The 20,829-nt window shown below is 35.9% G+C and overlaps 1 protein-coding gene across 2 annotated transcripts in view; it reads left to right on the top strand.

Moving 5' to 3' along the window:
• LOC100999874 (myeloid cell nuclear differentiation antigen) overlaps positions 1 to 19,457 on the top strand; it is a 44,687-nt gene extending 25,230 nt beyond the window's left edge. Inside the window, exons 1-7 of one of the 2 annotated variants that reach the window (XM_003892879.4) lie at positions 3,118 to 3,353; positions 12,128 to 12,412; positions 13,266 to 13,402; positions 13,934 to 14,101; positions 15,563 to 15,979; positions 17,678 to 17,866; positions 19,141 to 19,457. In XM_003892879.4, coding sequence (XP_003892928.2) covers positions 12,148 to 12,412; positions 13,266 to 13,402; positions 13,934 to 14,101; positions 15,563 to 15,979; positions 17,678 to 17,866; positions 19,141 to 19,188 — 1,224 coding nt within the window. In that variant the 5' untranslated portion in view covers positions 3,118 to 3,353; positions 12,128 to 12,147 and the 3' untranslated portion in view covers positions 19,189 to 19,457. Of the gene's footprint in view, positions 1 to 3,117; positions 3,354 to 12,127; positions 12,413 to 13,265; positions 13,403 to 13,933; positions 14,102 to 15,562; positions 15,980 to 17,677; positions 17,867 to 19,140 lie in introns of those variants that run through there. The other variant, XM_009184310.4, reaches the window with a different exon arrangement.
• Positions 19,458 to 20,829: the final 1,372 nt, after the last annotated feature.

The following is a 20,829-nucleotide window of genomic DNA, read 5'->3' as shown; positions in this document are numbered from 1 at the left end:
ATCATGCCTTCCCAACAGTCCCCCAAAGTCATTAACTCAAAAGTCCACAGTCCAAAGTCTTATCCAAGACAAGGCAAGTCCCTTCCACCTATAATCCTGTAAAATCAAAAACAAGTTAGTTACTTCCTATATACAATAGGGATACAGGCACTAGGAAAATATAGCCATCTCAAATGGGAGAAATTGGCCAAAACAAAGGAGCTACAGGCCCCACAAAAGTCCAAAAATCCAGTAAGGCAGTCAAATCTTAAAGTTCCAAAATGATCTCCTTTGACTCTGTCTCACATCCAGGTCACATCGATGCAAGCAGTGGGTTCCCATAGTCTTGGGCAGCTCCAGCCCTGTGGTTTTGCAGGGAACAGCCTCCCTCCTGGCTGCCTTCACAGACTGGTGTTGAGTGTCTGTGGCTTTTCCAGGTGCATGATGCAAGCTATCAGTGTATGTACCATACACTGGGGTCTGGAGGATGGTGGCCTTCTTCTCACAGCTCCAGTGAGAAGCTGTGGTGGCCTTCTTCTCACACAGTCCACTGTGTGGACTTCTCACAGTCCCAGCAAGGACTCTGTGTAGGGGCTCCAACCCCACATTTCCCTTCTGCACTGCCCTAGCAGAGGTTCTCCATTAGGACTCCGCCTCTACAGCAAACCTCTGCCTGGGCATCCAGTAGTTTCCATACATCTTCTGAAATCTAGGCAGAGGTTCCCAAACCTCAATTCTTGACTTCTCTGCACTCTCAGGCTCAACAGCATGTGGAAGCAGCCAAGACTTGAGGTTTGCACTCCTGAAGCCAAGTCGCAAGCTCTACAGTAGCCCCCTTCAGCCACTGCTGCAGTGGCTGGGATGTAGGGCACTAAGTCACTAGGTTGCACATAGTGCAGGGACCCTGGGCCTGGCCCATGAAGCCACTTTTTCCTCTTACACCTCCAGGCCTGTGATGGGAGGGGCTGCCACACAGGTCCCTGACATGCCCTGGAGATACTTTCCCCATTGTCTTCATGATTAACATTTAGCTCTTCCTTACTTATGCAAATTTCTGCAGCTAGCAAGAATTTCTCCTCAGAAAATGGGATTTTCTTTTCTATCACATTATTAGGCTGCAAATTTTCCAAATTTCTATGCTCTGTTTCCCTTTTAAAACTGAATGCCTTTAACAGCACTCAAGTCACATCTTGAATGCTTTCCTGCTTAGAAATTTCTTCCATCAGATACTGTAAATCATCTCTCTCAAGCTCTAAGACAGAAATCTCTAGGTCAGGGGCAAAATGCTGCCAGTCTCTCTGCTAAAACATAACAAGAGTCACCTTTGCTCCAGTTCCCAAAATAAGTCCCTCATCTCCATCTGAGACCACCTCAGCCTGGATCTTATTGTTTCTGTCACTATCAGCATTTTTGTCAAAGTCATTCAACAAGTCTCTAGGAAGTTCCAAACTCTTCCACATTTTCTTGTCTTCTTCTGAGTCTTGAAAACTGTTCCAACCTCTACCTGTTACCCAGTTTTAAAGTTGTTTCCACATTTTCTGGTATCTTTCAGCAATGCCCTACTCCTGGTACCAATTTACTGTATTAGTCTGTTTTCATGCTGCTGATAAAGACATACCCAAGTGTTCCACTGGTTGGGGAGGCCTCACAATCATGGTGGAGGGCAAGGAGGAGCAAGTCACATCTTACGTGGATGGCAGCAGGCAAAGAGAGAGCTTGTTCAGGGCAACTCCCATTTTTAAAAAACTATTTTAAAACTATCAGATCTCATAAGACCCATTCATTATCATGAGAACAGCATGGGAAAGACCTGCCCCCATAATTCATTCATCTCCCACCAGGTCCCTCCCACAACACGTGGGAATTATGGGAGCTACAAGATGGGATTTGGGTAGGAATACAGAGCCAAACCATATGAAGTTAGAAAGCCGTCCTGAAACATGGTAACTCCTGTCATGAGTTCTTTTGGTTCCCAAACACTGAAGTGGGGCGCCCAATGAGTTTTCCTTGTGTTCCTCTTTACCCTTTACCTTAAGACCTCCTCAAAGCATCAGCATAAGTGAGAAACTGAAACAATGAACACCCACATGTGTTAGCAGCTGTCATTCTAGATCCTCTTGGTTTTTCTGATTTACTCCTGCTTTAGTGGGGTTTAGACAGTTTCCAAATCCAAAATTTAACTCTCTCTATGCTGCTGGTTTGGATTAAGACAATCAACTTTATTCTTCTCTGTAGATGGCCTTGGATCATTTTCCCCTATTAGCCTTTTTGGGATCCTTTTCCAGTCATGATCACATTTTGCTTACAGATCAACTAGTTCGTAACACAGCACTGTCTGCTAACTGATACCATTCATTTGACAATTCAGAGTTATGATACTTTGTAGTGCACCCACTGTTCTTCACAGAAAAAAGAATTGCAGTACAAAGGGTTTATCAGGCCCCCTATCATTCCAGAGTTTCAGTGCTCTTCCAGAATTTTCAAGGTTTCAATCATGATATAAACCAACTACCCATGAATAATGCAAAAAGCATGAATAATCATGAATTTAATAAGGTAAGGCAGTTATTATACTCAAGAGAGCAACTAGTATGAAACTCTTTCAAATTATTTGAGTAAGGATTTACATCTTCATGTGTAAATCCTTCATATTACATACTTTCTGCCTCTGTTAAGCTCCAGGTGTATCAGTTATTAATAACTGAGTGAATATGTAGGTATTATTTAAACAAAAACAATTTCATGGTATACCCACCCCTATCCAAGAGATGAAGTCAAGTTCTGGTAGCAATAGACATCTCTATCAAGATTTCCTGCTCCTGCCACTCTGTGAACAGGAAAGGAGGGAGAAACCTTGGTGTTTTGCCTTTCCCAATTGATATTAAGATCCTTATTCAAGGGGCTACTGGTTTCTAATGACCTAAATGTAAATTAGCTTTATAAGAAAGTTCTGAGTTTGAAATTCCTTTCAGCAAGTATTTGTAAGTCAAAAAAGCAAAGAAGAAGCACCATTTGCTCTCATTTCTCCTTGTGACTGAGATTACTTTTTACAAGGAGGAACTGACCACTTTCTCTGACATCTGAAATAGAAAGCTACAAAGGCTGATAGGCGTGGCCTCAAAATTGTTCCATGATTATGTAACTTCTTTCTAGTTAGGAGTTAGTACAGTGTGAGAAGGCCATCTACAATCAAGATTTAGAGAGGCTCTAACAAGTGTCATTTTTCCTTGTTAGCTTTCATTTCTCAGCCCTTTACAAGATTATAATAGTCTGCAGTTTACTCTCTCCAAAGCTTTACGGACAGTGAGCCTGTCCTAAACAAGACAGTGACTCCAGGATTTCTGAAGACTATTGTGGAAAAAGTATCCATTAAGGTGAGATTTCTGGGAAGTTCTTCAGAGAAAGATCTAGGTGTCTAGTTGATAACCATACCATGTCAGTGGAGAATTAGTTACGGGACTGCTTGAGACCAGAAGTGTTGTATCAATCATATTCCGAAAACTGAGAACTGAATCTGTTACCTGTCTAGGTAGAAAATAGGTTATCTTTTATCCTACCACAATTGGGGTATAAACCAAAAAAATGTATTTTGTCTACAGCAAATTTTAAAATTAATTCTTAGGTATCTGTTGGCATAAATTGATATTTAGAGGAGATACTTGGTTTTCTTGGCTAGAGGATGACTAGGAAACTCGGTGACTGGGTTTGGGCCTAAGTTAAAAGAGAAGACAGTCCCATGAGAAAATTATTATGAAGTAATATTTAGTAAAAAATAAACAAGGACATAAATCTCTATTATATGATTTTATCTCTATATTAAAGAGCATAGACATGTGCACACATTAATTTCTCAATTTTACAAGCCTTTACTCAAAAATAATCTTTACATTTTCATGAATCAGTTTCATTTCATCCTTCGTTTTACAGCAAGTGTAAGAAGAAGTATTTCTCTTTTTCAAATGGTCTATGCTTTACTCAGTGATAGGTAACATTTTTTTGTGGCAAGATATAATAAAAAGACAGGGAGAATTAATTATATATTACCTATTTTTGGATACATTTTGACTTTTTTATGGCTTAGTACATAATGAGTGTTTTCTAATTACTTCATGAGTATTTGAGAAGAGTTTATAAATGTTGGATTCCAAATTCTATTTAAGTAAGATAAAGTTTCTTAAGTAAGCTTGTTAATTATGTTTGAAAAATCTAAATCTAAATCTAAGCTATTTTTTTACCTTGTTCTTTCAGTAACTGAGACAGGTGGTGAAACCGCCACTCTAATAGTGATTTTGCTAATTTCTCACTGTAGTTCTTCTGATTTCTACCATGTATTTTTACATAGAATATGTATATCCAAGTATATATGTTATGTGTGTGTTTAGAGAGAAGAAAAAATTTCTATATGCTATCTTTTAAAGTAATAACAGATTATACATATAATTTAAATTATTATATCTTTTTACAGGTTGCATACTTTACCATTATGTAGTGAAACTATGTGCTGATACTTATTGACTAAAGCCTATTTTAATCTACACTATTTTTCCTAAAATGTCTTTCTTTAAGGTAAAGTTTGAAGAATATAACTTTTTCCAGCTGTTTCTCAAACTTAAGTGACCTTATATTTTATTTGTATTTTGTCAACAACATATGACTGGATTTATTTTTAATACAAATGGAAAATTTTTCCTCTTAGTTAATGAGTTTAGTCCAGATATGCACATTCTATAAAGGTATATGTTTTAACTTGGTTTTGCCATCTTGCTTTGTTTCAATTTATAGCACTTATTCTGTGCTTTCTTTCTTCTCCTTCCTTGTCAAGTTTCTTATTTTTAAAAATTCTATATTCTCCTCAAAGACAAGCCCCTTAGCAAACTCTCACATCTTCTGGTCCCCCAAACATAAAACTTCAACTGTAAGAGTATGTTCATATCGTTCCTGTTTTCTTTTCTTTCACTCTGGCTTTACTTATTTTTAAGATAGTAAAAACACTAATTAAAGTATTTGTTTGATCTTACTTCCCTTTTGGCCTCCAACATTTCTTAGATTTATTTCTTTACATAATGAGTAGTTCTTCTCAAAGAGCTGTAGGTATAGATATTTTCACTGCCAAACTTCTGAAAGCTTTGAATAATAATTGTTTTCTTTTAATTGTGTTAAGAAACATGTAACATAAAATGTGTCATCTTAATCATTTTCATGTGTACAGTTCAGTAGTATTAAATACATTCATATTGTTGTGCAACCAACCTCCAGAATGCTTTTGCATCTTGCAAAACTAAAACTCTAAATCCGTTAACCAACAATTTCACCATTTCCCTTTCCTCCAGAGCTTGCCAAACATCATTCTACCTTCCGTCTGTATACATTTAAAAACTCTAACTCTTCATGTATGTTTAATCATACAGTATATGTGTGCTTTTTGTGACTGGCTTTTTTCATTTCATGTTCTCAAAGTTCTTTTATGTTGTACTGTATCATATGTCAGAATATTCTTTCTTCCTAGGGTAGAATAATATTCCATTTTATGTATTTACCATAAAATACATAAGAAACCATATTTCTTTTTATTCATTCATCCATTGAAGGACACGTGTACTACTTCACATTTTTCTGTTGTGATCAATGCTGCAATGAACATATATGTACATACATTTATTTGAGATCACACTTTTACTTATTTTGGGAATATAGGACTTGAATAGACATTTCTTCAAAGGTGCTATACAAATGGCCAAAAAGCACATGTGAGTATGTTCAACAGCAATAATCTTTAGAAAAATGCAAATCAAACCCATAGAAACCACAATGAGATATAACAATTAAAAACATACATGCACAAAACTGTATGATTAAACATATATGAAGAGTTAGAGTTTTTAAATTTTTAATTTACCTTTTTTCTTTGTTATTTAGATATTTTATATTTTCCATTTCTTGTCTATTGTTTGGGGTAGGGGGTGTGTTAAACTTTCAGTACTATCTCAAACAGAAGTGAACAAAAATTCATCCTTGTCTTTTTCCTGATCTTTCAGGAGCAAAAGAAATGTTTTCAGTCTCTTGCCATTGGGAATAATGTTAGCTATGGTGTTTTTGTATATAGACTTTACTGTGTTGAAGTAATTTTCTCCTCTGTCTGGCTTTGCATTAGAGTAATGCTGAGTTTTACAATGAGTTTGGAAGTGTTCCCTCCTTTGCAAATTTTGAAAGACTTTGAAGAATTTTGGTCTTAATTCTTCTTTAAATATTTGGTGGAATTTGCCAGTAAAACCACTTAGTCTGGACTTTTCTTTACTGAGAGGTTTCTGACTTCTGATTCAGTCTCCTGACTGGTCATAATGACTGTTCAGATTTTCTGTTTCTTTATGATTCAAAATTTGCGGGTTGTATTTTTCTAATAATTTATCCGTTTATCCATTTCATTTAGGTTATCCCACCTATTGATATACAATTGTTCAAAGTATTCTCTTATAATTCTTTTTATTTCTGTGAAATCTGTTGTAATGTTCTGTTTTTAGTTTCTGATTTTATTATTTGATTCTCTTTTTTTTTGTATGTTAATTCAGTTAAAGTTCTGTCAGTATTATTCAGATTTTCAGAGAATCAACTCTTGTTTTTATTGGTTTTCTTTATTATTTTTCTAATCTCAATTTTACCTCTAATTTTTCTTTTTTCCTTCCTTTTGATGGCTTTAGGTTTAGTTCTACTTTTTTAAGTTCTTTATGGTGTAAAGTCAGATTATTGATTTGAGAGTCTTCTTCTTTGTAAATGTAGTTGTTTAAATCTTCAAATTACCCTCATCACCATATTCTCTGCATTTAATGAAATATGTTGTGTTTTCATATAATTTCTCTAAATATAGATTTAAATTTGACTTGTGACTCTTTGTACATGTTTCATTGTTTGTGTTGTTTATTTTAACATGATCATGAATTTTCTAGTTTTCTTTCTGTTGATTTCTACGTTTATTCCATTATGATAAAAAATATACTCTGTATGATTTCAAACATTTAACATTTATTAACACTTGTTTGGTGTCCTAATTTGTAGTATATTTTGGGACAGTGTTCCATATGTTCGTGTGAAAACTGTGTATTCCACTGTTGTTGGCTTTACTGTTTTGGATATATCTGTTAGATACAATTGGTCTATAAGTGGTCTATAATGTTTTTCGATATTTATTTTTTCCTAATTTTCTTGTCAGGTTGTTCTATCTATTATTGAAAGTGGAACATTAAAGTCTCTTACTACTACTTTAGAGCTGTCTATTTCTCCCTTCAATTCTGTAAATGTTTCATATATTAGGAGCTCTGATGTTTTGTGCATGTGTGTTTCTAATTTTTATATCTTGTAGGTGAATTGGCCTTTTTAACATTATGTAATAATCTTTGTCTCTTATAACACTGTTTGACTGTTATTTTTATTTTATCTGATACTAGCATAGCAAACTCTGCTCTCTTATTTAATATTTCAATGGAATATATTTTTTATTCTGTCACTTTCTATCCTTGTCCTTAGATCTGTAAAATGAGCCTCTTGTATGCAACATATAGTTGGATCCCCTGTTTTTAAATTCATTGTGATATATCTATATATGTAATTTTAATATGCTTTTTGATTAGTAAGTTTAAACCATTTACATTTGAACTAATTATTGATAAGAACTTAGAACGTACTGTTGCCATTTTTCATTTATATTCTGTATGTCTTAATAGGTTTTTGTCTCTCCTCTCTCAGTGACTTCTTTTTGTTGATTTTTCCTGTAGTGAAACATTTTAATGTTCTTCTATTCCTTTGTGTACATCCTACAGATATCTTTGTGGTTATCATCAGGTTGCGTATGATATTCTAAAGTTATAGCAATCTATTTTTAACTGATAACAACTTAACTTCAATCATATGCGAAATGTTTACTCCTTTACAGCTCCTCAACACAAATTTTATGTTAATATTACAAATTGCATTTATATAATGTGTACCAATTGACATTGATTTATAAATTGTTTTGCTTTCACATTTTAAATCCTATAAAATAATAAAAAGTGATTACAAATCAAAATAGCAAAAGCCATGTTTTATATTTATGTATATATTTACCTTTCATGAAGAACTTACATTTTTGTATGTACATTTTGTATGTACATTTTGAACGTACATTTGTATGAGTTTGAGTTATTGCCTAGCATCCTTGTGTTTCAGCTTGAAGAAAGCTCTTTAGTATTTCTTTTAGGGTAGATATAGTGGTAATGAAATCATTCAGCTTATATTTATCTAGGAATATCTTAATTTCTCTCATTTATGAATAGCAGGTTTCCCAGACTTTTCTTTAAACACTTGAGATATATTGTCCCACTACTTTCTGGTCTACAAAGTATTTACTGACAAATGTGCTCATAATTCTATTGAAGATTTCTTGTATATAATGAGGGACCTTTTTCTTGGTGCTTTTTAAATGATTTTGTTTTTGTCTTTGAGAGTTGGTAATTTGATAATAATGTGTCATAGTGTAAGTTTCTTTGAGTTTATCATAGTTGCAGCTTGTTCGGTTTCTTATATCTGTACATTTTGTCTTTTCTCAAATTTGGAAAGTTTTCAGTCCTTATTTACTCAAGTAATTTTGTTATTCCTTTCTCTTTTTCATCACCTTTTTAGACTTACATAATGCATATATTGTCCTACTTAATGATGTACTGTAAGTCATTTATAAGTTCTGTTCACTTTCCTTTATATCTTTTAAAAAATTTTGTTCTTCAGTCTTGATAATTACACATGACCTGTCTTCAAGGTAACCGATTCTTCTGTCTATTGGTGTAGGCTGAGGAAAACCTCTAGTGAATTTTACAATGCAGTCAATTTGGTTTTCAGCTTCAGAATTTATGGGTTTTTTTCTGGTAATTTCTATTTTTTTGTATATTCTCATTTTATTAACCATTTTCCTGATTTTATTTAGTTGTCTGTACATATTTTCCTTTAACTCATTGATCATATTTAAGAGTTCTGCTTTAGTCTTTAACAAGAAAGTCTGAGCGCTCTGTTTCTTTAGAGAAAGATTTTGGAGATTCATTTTTTTCTTTTAAATTGACCATGTTTACCTGTTTCTTTCTGTTTCACACTTTTTGTTGAAAACTGGACATTTGTAAAAACAGCCCCCTCTCAACCATTATTAAATGGCATCATTCAGGGGAGGACTTTCACTCTTCATCTAAGTATGAAATCTAAATGTTTTCTGAGGCCTATATGGACGTGTGTCTTGCCTGGGCTTATGTGTATGCATTTTTTTTTGTAATTCTCTCATATACACACTGCTTTTAAGCCATAATTTCCCTAAGAGCCACACCTGCCTCTTTTTGTAACCTTAGATGTTCTATTGTATTCCTCTATCCATAATCTCTTGCCTTCTGGCACCCAGGGAGTAGCAGATCCCATGCAGCTCTCACAAGCTGGAGCACCCACCGCTACCTTTTGCAGCCTCAAATCTGACATTTAAACTATGTCACCATTTCCATCAATGCTCCAAGTCATGTGAAGCAGATACTAGTCCCTCAAGTAACCTCCAGAGAAGCCATAATGTTGCAAAGCAGTTCCACACTTTTCCTTCTATTCCAGAGGAGGAATGAGGAATTAGGAAGTTTTCTCCTGATCACATCACACCGTTCAAGGGAGAAAGTTAAACAGGGACAAAGAAAAACACCTAGAAGTTTTCTACTATTTTGAGTGTGGCTTAATCTTGGTTTAGAATTTCTTTTGTTGCAACCACTTCTTAACAGCTGAAAACATTAGTTTGGTTCATAAATTGTTCTTTATTTGGTGTTCTCATGACATAATGAAAGTCTGGAACTTCCTTGTCTGTAATCTTGCTAATGTCACTCTCAGTAAACAAGAGAATAATTTTTTAAACCATAACGTTCAAATAACATTTTGACCAGTTACAAAATTTTAGTTTGAAAAATATTTTTGCTTGAAAACTGATTCACAGCACTTCACTTGAAACTCCTGGGACAACTCTGATTTTTAATTCATTTACTCAGGGGGGGATTTTAGAAAGACTACTTAATGCATACATTGTATGTAGGCATTGCAATTGTCCCAGTAGAGGTAATATCAACATCCTAATGTCAAATACATTAAGAGTTCTTCAACAAACCATGTCATTATACACATTAAAGTGAGATGAATAAGGGAGATTAAAAATAACCACTGTATTAGTTCCTTCTCATGCTGCTATGAAGAAATACCTGAGACTGAGTAATTTATAAAGAAAAGAGATTTAATTGACTCACAGTTCTGCATGGCTGGGGAGGCCTAAGGAAACTTACAATCTTGATGGAAGGCACCTCTTCACAGGGTGGCAGGAGAGAGAATGAGTGCTAGCAGGGGAAATGCCTGATGTTTATAAAACCACAGATCTCATGAGAACTTGCTCACTATCACAAGAACATCATAGGGAAAACACCCCCATGATTCAATTACCTCTACTTGGTCCCTCCCATGACACATAGGGATTCTGGGAACTGCAATTCAAGATGAGATTTGGGTTGGGACATAGCCAAGCCATATCAGCCACGTATTACTTTACATCATATTTCTAATTTGCAAAGTGATTTTGCTACCACACTTCCCTGCTAACTCTCATCCCTTCCCAAGTCCTGAAACCCCCCAAATCTTTTCACCCTTCAGCTTCTTCTTAGGTTGTAAAATTGCAGATACATAATTATGGATCAATACTATGTAAAAATTACTTTCTTAACCTGCTACAGACTATTCAATCAGAGTATTTAATCTTTGTAGGTGTTCTACTCAGTATTTCTGGAAGATTTTATCATTTTGCTTTTAATATTCTTTGACTTTACTGTATGTGCCCATGTGTGAAATTTTTCTTTATTTGATAGGTTTGAACACAGGAACACTCATTATCTCCCAAAAGAGAACAATTTACAGCCCTAAGAATTAGAACACTCTAATTATAGAAAAGTTGCACAAACATATGGTCACCAACCTAAAGGAACACCCACAAATTTAAATAGAAAATTGGAATATACATTAAGAACTGAATACCCTTAGGTAGTACACAAAGGGTTAAAGAGGCACACATTCGTGAGACTGGGACCACAACAGCTCCCAGAAGATAAAGCCTCACTTAAGCATTAAAAACTCTAAGGAAGTATTCAGAGGAAGAAAAGTGGGAATGCTTTCCCAGGTAGCGGGAAGGGAATTAACAGTGAGAAGACCTGAAAAAGAATGACATATTGTATATTACTAGAGCATAAGATGTAAGAAATTCAAAAGTAACAGACACATATACAAAGAAAGATATCGTTTATTCAAGGCCTTTCAGGTCATGCTGAGTGGAAATTTATACTAATAAAAATCAAAACTCATTGAAGGATTTCAGGAAAAATAGAGTCGTGCCTTTATCCATAAAGAAACCTACTTGGTTGTCTGACAGAAATCTTTTAGTAAAAGTAAGACTAGTTGGAGGTAAATAATTGACTGTAAAAAACAAATGGACAAAAAATAAATGCTGCAATTCTACACTAGAGAACAGTTAGGAGGACAGTAAAATGATAATTTTGTAGATGCATGAGACACAGAGAATAAGTCCCAGGGAGACAAAATGCTAATGAGAGCCGACTAGGGAGAGCCAAGAAGGTCTAGAGTCCATTTCACTACTCAGAAGTGTAGTGCTGTGGCAGAAGTTTGTTCATATAAGGTAAGTAGCTGCAGCCCATTTATACTTAGGCCACTTTGGTCATAGTGGGTATGGGAAGAGTCAGGAACCAAGAGGTAGGCATTGAAGGATAGGCTGAGGCTCCAGTAAAGTATCAGAAGGGGAACCAGGGACTTTGACACCACAAAACCCATACTATAAATACTGCAACGATTACCTGTTTCCAAACATCATTTCACCACATACACCTCTGACCCAACTCAACAACCAACATTGAAAGGAAAGAACTTCACTGAACCTCCTAATAAAGCAAGTCTTGATCCATTGTTCACAGTGACACAGCTGGTAACTTAGTTCCTTTTTCTTATACACATCCAAGGACAACATTTTGTCCTGGGACACTCACTCACAAAAGCATATCTCATTTTTTAAAATTGTCTGCATAAATATGTAATGTTGTGTGTCATTTTTACTTTATAGGCCAAGCTATAACTTCAGAAATGGCAAATGAATACAAGAAAATTCTTTTGCTGAAAGGATTCGAGCTCATGGATGAGTATCATTTTATAATAATTAAGTCCTTACTGGCCTATGATTTAGGACTAACTACAAAAATGCAAGAGGAATACAACAGAATTAAGATTTCAGATTTGATGGAAAAAAAGTTCCAAGGTGTTGCCTGTGTAGACAAACTAATAGAACTGGCCAAAGACATGCCACCACTTAAAAACCTTGTCAACAATCTTCGAAAAGAGAAGTCAAAAGGTAATAGGGAAAACCTTGCACATGGCTACTCTGCCTTGATTCTCCCCAGTCTTGAGTAGAACCCCACCTTGGTCATAGCTGGTACATCCCTTTCCCAATTTATAACTCAGCAGTCATGGGGATGTTGGCACCTCAGAGACTGACCAGTTGGCAATTTAGAACATTCTATTTCATATAAAAGAGATTGATAGATTTAGAAGAATGTATTTGGGGTAGGGATAAAAAATTAAAGACAGGGATTTATGAGAGGATGAGGGTTTCAGTAAATTAGAAATGTCAGGGGAAAAAAAGCTACTTTTTAAAATGCATTTTATTTGAAATATTTATATTTAACCAATTTGCACAGCAAATAGTTCTATTAAGAGAAGTATAGAATTTTTCCACTTAATATAAATCACTGTTTTTTTTAATTCAAAAGCCAATATTAGCACTTTGCCACATTACAATTCAGATCATATTTCCTTTCAGGTCATATTTCTGTCATTTGAACAGATATTGCACAGAACATGACTAGCCTGTCAGCACCATGACCTTAGATATTTAAAAGAAATGGTAGGAGAACAAGACTGAGAAAGGGTTGACTGAGGCACATGGAGTTCACAGGACAGGAAGCACGTTCTCACTGCACAGGGGAGGAGTGAGGAAAGCACTGAGGAGAATGAGACAGTGCCTATGCCTACCATGCTACTGTTGGCCTCCTAGCAGCCAGGCTGGGTTAATGTAGTAGAGGTAACAGGCAAATCCGAACTCTCATGCAGGAGCTGACAGCAGGTAATATTGAAACTGCTTTAGCTGTCTTAGATAAGCTATTCCAGTCTAGGCCTATTGTGCCCTTTTTCTTTTCTTTTGTCAGTTGCTAGGAAAATGAAAGCACAAGGAGTAGTTCTAATGAAAAAAATAAACCAGGAAGAAGTGGGTCTTGTGGCACCTGCACCCACCGCAAGAAACACACTGACATCTGAAGTAGGAGAGAGGATTCCTGTAGCTCAGGTAAGCTTGAGAAAGAGGAGCAGGATTGAAGTCCCACAGAAGATACTCTGCTATGGCACATGGCTCTTCACTAATATCTCAACACAGCTTAGATTTACCAAATTAGTAATTATGGATCATCTTTGTGATGGGTAAAGAGTTAGGCATCATAAAAATGTAGTAAAAAATTTCTGTGACATAAATATATTATCATCTGCATTATAAAAATGTGGTAATAATCATATTTAATATACATCTTGCCCATCCTTACACAAATCTAGATTTTCTCATTGCAAGTCCAGTGCTCTTCTCATCACACCACAGTGGCGATAACAGTAATGCATCTGTTGAAATCATCTATCTCTTTTTTAGTGCAACAATCCACACCCAATATTATCTATTGTCCATATCTTCAAGTGAGAGGTTGTAATTCCCTGGGGTTTCCAAGGACATCCCATCCAATATAAATAGAACTTACTACGTTGTAATGAAAACTTGCTCTGCTTCTTTTCATACTAAACCCCATTAACAGGAAAATTAAACTGCTTTCAGAAAAGAAAAACTCTGAACAAAGGAAAGACTGAAGCCAAAAGGAATAAGGTGCCCCAGGAGCAGAGTGAGCCCCCACGTCCCTCAGGAGCCAGCACATCTGCAGCCATGAATCATCCCCCATTACCCCAGACCTCATCATCAACTCCATCCAACACTTCATTTACTCAGGTACACTCTTTCCTGGTCCTCTTCTCCCTTTTTTTAACCCAGTCACAGTGCGTTCCACTGTTACTATTGTTACTCTCATGCATAACTCTTCATGTTACTGATTTGCTGAGGGAAAACTGTTTTCTATATTATGATAACTTGTTCACATTGGTGAGAAGCCACATGCAAGTAAAGTCCAATTACCCACAGGCGATCACTGTGTGTAAAACACCAAGACAGACCACTAAGCATTTCTGGTCTGTGCAGGTAAGTAGCTTGGCTTCTAGTACTAGTACATACAAGTCCATGGCTCATCTTTGCTCCCCACACTTCCTAGTACAGATCTGGCAATGTTCTCTTCAGAAAAGTATTCTGCTGCAACTCAAATAGGCCAGGCCACTGTGGGGAGAGGACAGGAGATAAACAAACTTGTCCTTTTTTCATTATTGTTAGCGTTCTAGCCACTGTGAAATGCTGTCGAGGACATAGCTCTAACCAGAAATCCTCTACCTGAGACTACTTATATGCTGAGCCAGGCCAAGTCTTTCCACTTGTAACAGCTCTGTTTCTTGGGAAGAAACAAAGGAGTTGGGTCCTCAAAATGGTAGAGTACACTAGTGATCATTAGAATTTCTAATGAATGTTTGATCATTAGAACATCTAATGATGTTTGAGGCTTGTGGTGGGCATGGTTCTTCATTTTTAATGCTATCCAAGTTGTTTTCACTTTGTTGATTGTCTTTGATAATTTAAGTAGGTAGAGGAGATATTTGGATTTGTTATTATATTCTAATCTTTCTTTAAAGTTTCTTCACAATAATGCTTTCATCATCTGCTGCTCTAGATTGTTCATGCAGCTAATCATGCTTTGCTTCAGGAAGATTATTCTGAGTCAATGAGGGTGATTTAATTTCCAAGCCCGTTGTCTGCTACCTTAGACTTTCACTAGCTAAACTATACCAGCTCATGTGCCTTTCCTTTCAGTTCAGCAATCCCTGTCTAGCCTAGCCCCCAGCTCCACGTATCTGTGAAAGTTGTTGGGTCAAAAGCTCTGCAGAGTCACTCGTGCAGAGTGACTTTGTATTCCTGTTCAAAGTTTTTTGTTTCGTTTTGTTTTGTTTTCTTGTTTGTTTTGTTTTGTTTGTTTTTGAGACGGAGTGTTGCTCTGTCGCCCAGGCTGGAGTGCAGTGGCGTGATCTCGGCTCACTGCAAACTCCGCCTCCCGGGTTCACGCCATTCTCCTGCCTCTGCCTCCCCAGTAGCTGGGACTACAGAGGCCTGCCACTATGCCCAACTAATTTTTTTGTATTTTTAGTAGAGACGGGGTTTCACAGTGTTAATCAGGGTGGTCTTGATCTCCTGACCTCGTGATCCACCCACCTCAGCCTCCCAAAGTGCTGGGATTGATTACAGGCGTGAGCCACCGCGTCCGACCTCCTGCTCAAAGTTTTAAGTTTGTTTTCTTGTGTCTGCCCAACACAGAATCAGCAAACCCAGGCCCAATGTCAGGTGGATACGAGAAGAAATGTTCCCCAAAAGGACCCAGTGACAGTGATGGTACTGAAAGCAACAGCACCATTTAAATATGAGTCCCCAGAACATGGGAAAAGCACAATGTTTCATGCTACAGTGGCCAGTAAGACTCAGTATTTCCATGTGAAAGTCTTCGACATCAGCTTGAAAGAGAAATTCATAAGGAAGAAGGTCATTACCATATCTGACTACTCTGAATGTAAAGGAGTAATGGAAATAAAGGAAGCATCATCTGTGTCTGACTTTGATCAAAACTTTGAGGTCCCAAACAGAATTATCGAAATAGCAAATAAAACTCCCAAGATCAGTCAACTTTACAAGCAAGCATCTGGAACAATGGTGTATGGGTTGTTTATGTTACAAAAGGTAATCCCTTAATTTTGTTTTAATTTTCTCTACCATTACCTGGAACTAAATGTCTTGTCAGACTTTGCTAACTGCCTCAATATTGGAACACAATAATTTATATTGACTAGAGATACTGATGAAGTTTTCCCACAAAATAGGAAATAGGACTAAGTGACCTATTAACTTTCTTACGCCAAAGTAAATGTAGGGACTTTGAAAAAGAGTTACCAAGAAATATTAGCAGTAATAATCTGTTGTCAGCCACAATAAACTAGAGGACAATACAGGGTCCAAATCAACGGGAGCAGGCTAATAACATCATCTCTTTCTGCTCCATCCCAATGAGCGCTGATAATTTTACTTTGAATTTTGATAAATTTATTTTAAATAATGAATCGTGCTACTAAGGTTGAACTCTGGTTGTGACATATATTTGGAGTAATAAGTGGATTGGCTGGTATGCTCATAAATGCAAATACATTCAACAGCTATCCATACAATCTAAACATTTGTGCTGTTGCTCTTCTGTCTTATTTATTTATTCATTTATTTATGAAGACAGCATTGAACAACTGAGAAATATTGAATTCCATGATACTTAGAGGATAAGGCAATCTCATCATATTATTTACAAAAAAAAATAATTACAAGGCACAGAGTTTTATTGATATGTCCATGTCCAAATTCAAGATGCTAGTTAGGACAATGCATTCCATCCCTTTCTCCACTCTGAAACATTACACATTTCTATGAACTCAACTAACATTTTATATGATTGACTGCTTTATAACCCTATATACATGTCTTCCAAGATAGCCCCTTAAATTTACCTCCACATTTTCTCACACTGTCTTTAAGAGATCTTGCTTATAAATACAATTACAGAATTGATGAGTAATAGTGTGTGAGAAACTACAGAGTATGAATGGAGGGATCTAGGTCAATGGGGACAAGATACTGGAAAAGAATGAGTAATGAGGAAGGCTGAAAAAGAATGAATGATTGTGTCATAGACGTTTTTTCCTTTAAAATACCTCATAATCCAAAGTAACTCAGGAGTGGAAAACCAAATTTTGTATGTTCTCACTGATAAGGGGAAGCTAAGCTATGAGTACACAAAGGCTTACAGAGTGATATAATAAACTTTCAAGACTCAGAAGGAGGAGACTGGGAGGGAGGTGAGGGATACAAAACTATATATTGGGTACAATGTACACCACTTGGGTGATGGGTGCACTAAAATCTCAGAATTCACCACTATATAATTAACCCATGTGACCCAAAACCGTTTGTACCCCAAAAGCTATTGAAATTTTAAAAAATTAAAATAATAATAAAGTGAAATTCCTCATAATCTACTGACTGAATAATTGTAGAAAGCATACATTTGGTTTTCCACAGGACCATAAGCCAAGAAGTCCTATAGGAATTTTTGATTCCTCTATATCTAAGTGCTTTATTTACTCTCAGCTGATCTGAAGGTGGTAGCAGGAGAAAAAGAGGGAAATATTTATTGGTGTAAAATTGCAGGAAGAAAAATACCTTGTTGTTGGATAATAAAAGATGGCCCCTGTGAGATGGCAGGCCAAGCCACATGTATGATCTGTACCTGTCATTCCTCTCGTGCATATTGCATTAACTTTGTCATGAGGCTCTTTCTCATGTATACGATACTAATAATCCTCTCAGAAACAGGATGTTAATCTTCTTTTGCAGAAAAGCATACACAAGAAGAACACAATCTATGAAATAAAAGATAATACAGGATCCATGGATGTAGTGGGGAATGGAAAATGGCACAATATCAAGTGTGAGAAAGGAGATAAACTTCGACTCTTCTGCTTTCAACTGAGAACAGTTAACCGCAAGCTGAAACTGGTGTGTGGAAGTCACAGCTTCATCAAGGTGGGAACTGGATAGAGGAGAATGAGTTTGCTAAAGAGGCAAATAATTTGGCTTAGGCTTTGGGAACACCAGATTCCTCATGTATTACTCAGAGAGTCCAGCGAGTGAAAGGAGAACCTAAACAATGCCCTTGCATTTGTAACTGGAGGATTTTCAAAAGGATATTAAGGTAAAGGCATTCATACAGCTGTAGAAAGGATATAATACTAGTGTTAATTGATTTAAAGATGTGTCTAGGGACAGGGAACGTAGGACTTAAGAGCAAGGGCTTTGAATAAGACAGATCTGATTTGAATCCTGCCTTTAACAAGCACTAGTTGGCTGATATTGGAGAAATAGTTTAATTGGTCCTCTAAAATAATGGAAGTCTCCACTTCATTGGAATGGTTTAAACATTCAAACACTGCATACATATTAATTATCTGACAGCCTGGCACATCATAATAAACTGAACTGTGGGAGATAGTATTTTTTTTAGGAAAGTAAAGACACTAGAGGGACTTTTGGGCAAAGGAAATGATACATGAAAATTCCAAAAGCGTGACACAGCATAATGAGTTCTGTGCAACTGAAATTCAGTAGATGCAGAAGACTCTGGGACCCAAAGATTAAAAAAAAAAAAAAGGGACTACTGAGGCCCAAAGATAAAAAAGAAACAGAAGTGTGGCTTTTACAAAAGTAAGTTAATGGGAACTTTATTGTTGAAAATACATGAAAAATTGAAACAAAATTATGCAGAAGAATGCCTGATCACTTTGACATTTTAGCAAAAAATATTCTGGTATCTATGGAGTTGCATTACAGAGCAATTAGGCTTGGGGCAGAGATATCTACTAGAAGTAGTGTGCTGGAGTTCACTCCTATCCTTACTGAACACAGCTTATTGTTGGAAATTCAGGAATTGTATGCACTGCTTGTTAAACATGTGGTAGTTTGAAATCAGCCATGTGAAAAATATGTATACCACCAGACTCTGCAAATGTTACAAATCTAAACTTTTAAAAAGTTGGGCACCTGGTTAACCAGGATACCACAGAAGTTTATTTCAAAAATCTATTCAGGAAGGAAAAAGACAAAGGGATTAGTTAATGGGAGGAAAATGAGTTTTTTGAAGGTAGATCTTCATAACTTTGTGACTAATGAGCTTTCATAGGGTAGAAGGAGAATAATGTAGCCAATGGGAAGAAAAGACATGCAGGTGAGAAGAGAACCATAAGCAGAGCTTCATTTCAGTATGTAGGGTCTCATTATGTCTTTCTTATCTCTCTTTAAAGGTCATCAAGGCCAAGAAAAACAAGGAAGGATCAATGAATGTTAATTGAAATATGCAAGCTGAAATGCAACAAATAATTTCTGCTTAAAAAATTAAGTTGTTAATAACTGTGGTTTTCTAAATTTCAGTAATTCGTTTAAATAATGGATTCAGTAGATACACTGTAGCATATTAAGAGCTTTTATATCTCAGTTATAGATTAGGTTGCTTTCTGAAATAAAATTTTCTTCTTATACTCTTCCATATTTTTTTAGATATTACATTTTGCATTTATGACTTTCATAAGGTAAAAAATAAAATATCTTTTTTTGAAGGACATTATTTTCCCAAAGTCTTGTATATGTTCTCTTAAGGTCAGTAGTGAGCTGCTTGAGGCTGAGCACTTTGTACACTGTGAAGCACATTCTAGAGATGGGGAGAGACTCATGGGGCCTTATCCACACTGGAGTCTATATTGTGATCTCCAGAGGATAAGGCCCCAATAAAGGCTGTGACTAAATTTATGTAGCCCATGCTTAAATGAACAAACACTGTGGCCTAGGGAAGTAATAGATCTAGAGGAAAGGATTCCTTTATGCAATTATGTCCTCCAGAAGAGGGCCGTTGGGGTAATTGGTTTCTCTGAAGGGGACAACACTGGTGATTGCATAAAGGTACCAATATATGCAAGACACTTGCCCTCCTTAGTTGGTGTGGATTATCATATCCATCATATTCCATTTATCTGATTTGTAGATACATCTACATATATATTCAAAATCAGAGCAACTAAAAACATAAAACAAACATTGACAGATCTGAGGGAAGAAATATACAGCAATGTAATAGTAAGAGACTTCAGTATTCACAATAATGAAGAGATTATCCAGGCAGTTATTCAATAAGAAAATAGCAGACATCAACAACTCAATACACCAACGGACCTAACAGATATAAACAGAACATTCTACACAACAACATCAAAATACACATTTGCCTCAAGTATGCATGGAGCATTGTCCACAACATGTCACATTCTAGGTCACAAAACAAGTCTTAATGAATTCCAGAAGAATAAAATTATAATAAGCATCTTTTCTGATTATTATAGAATTAACCTATATTAACCTAATTATATAGCAAATAAACAACTGGAAAACTGACATATATGTGAAAATTTAAAAACATGCTCCTGTATAGTCAATGGATCAAAGAAGAAATTAAAAGGGTAATTTAAAAAATGAGACAAATGAAAATGAAACCACAATGTACTAAAATGTATGTGATACAGCAAAAGGAGTTCTAAGAGGAAAATTTATAGTTATAAGCATTTACCTTAAAAAAGAAAGCTCTCAAGTAAACAACTAAATGCCTCAGGGAACTGAAAAAAGAAACACAAATTAAGGCCAAACCTACAAAGACTGAATTAAGAAGAAACAGAACACCCCTCCCCCCAAAAAAACAAATGACAAACAAGGAGATTAAATCAGTCATCAAGAAACTTCCAACAACAAAAAGCCAACAATCTGATCACGTCACAGATGAATTCTACCAAACATTTATAGAATTATTGACTCCAACTTTTCACAAATTATTTCAAAAAAATCAGAGGAGGGAACACTTTCACACTCTTTTAAGTCAGCAATACCCTGACAGCAAGGCTACACAAGAACACTACAAGAAAAAATATATATAGGCTAGCATACCTTAT

The sequence above is a fragment of the Papio anubis genome, unplaced genomic scaffold (genome assembly GCF_008728515.1).
Source record: "Papio anubis isolate 15944 unplaced genomic scaffold, Panubis1.0 scaffold357, whole genome shotgun sequence".
Taxonomy (NCBI): domain Eukaryota; kingdom Metazoa; phylum Chordata; class Mammalia; order Primates; family Cercopithecidae; genus Papio; species Papio anubis.
The sequence above is the reverse complement of the archived record's forward strand: the minus strand, read 5'-3'. Positions and strand labels throughout refer to the sequence as shown.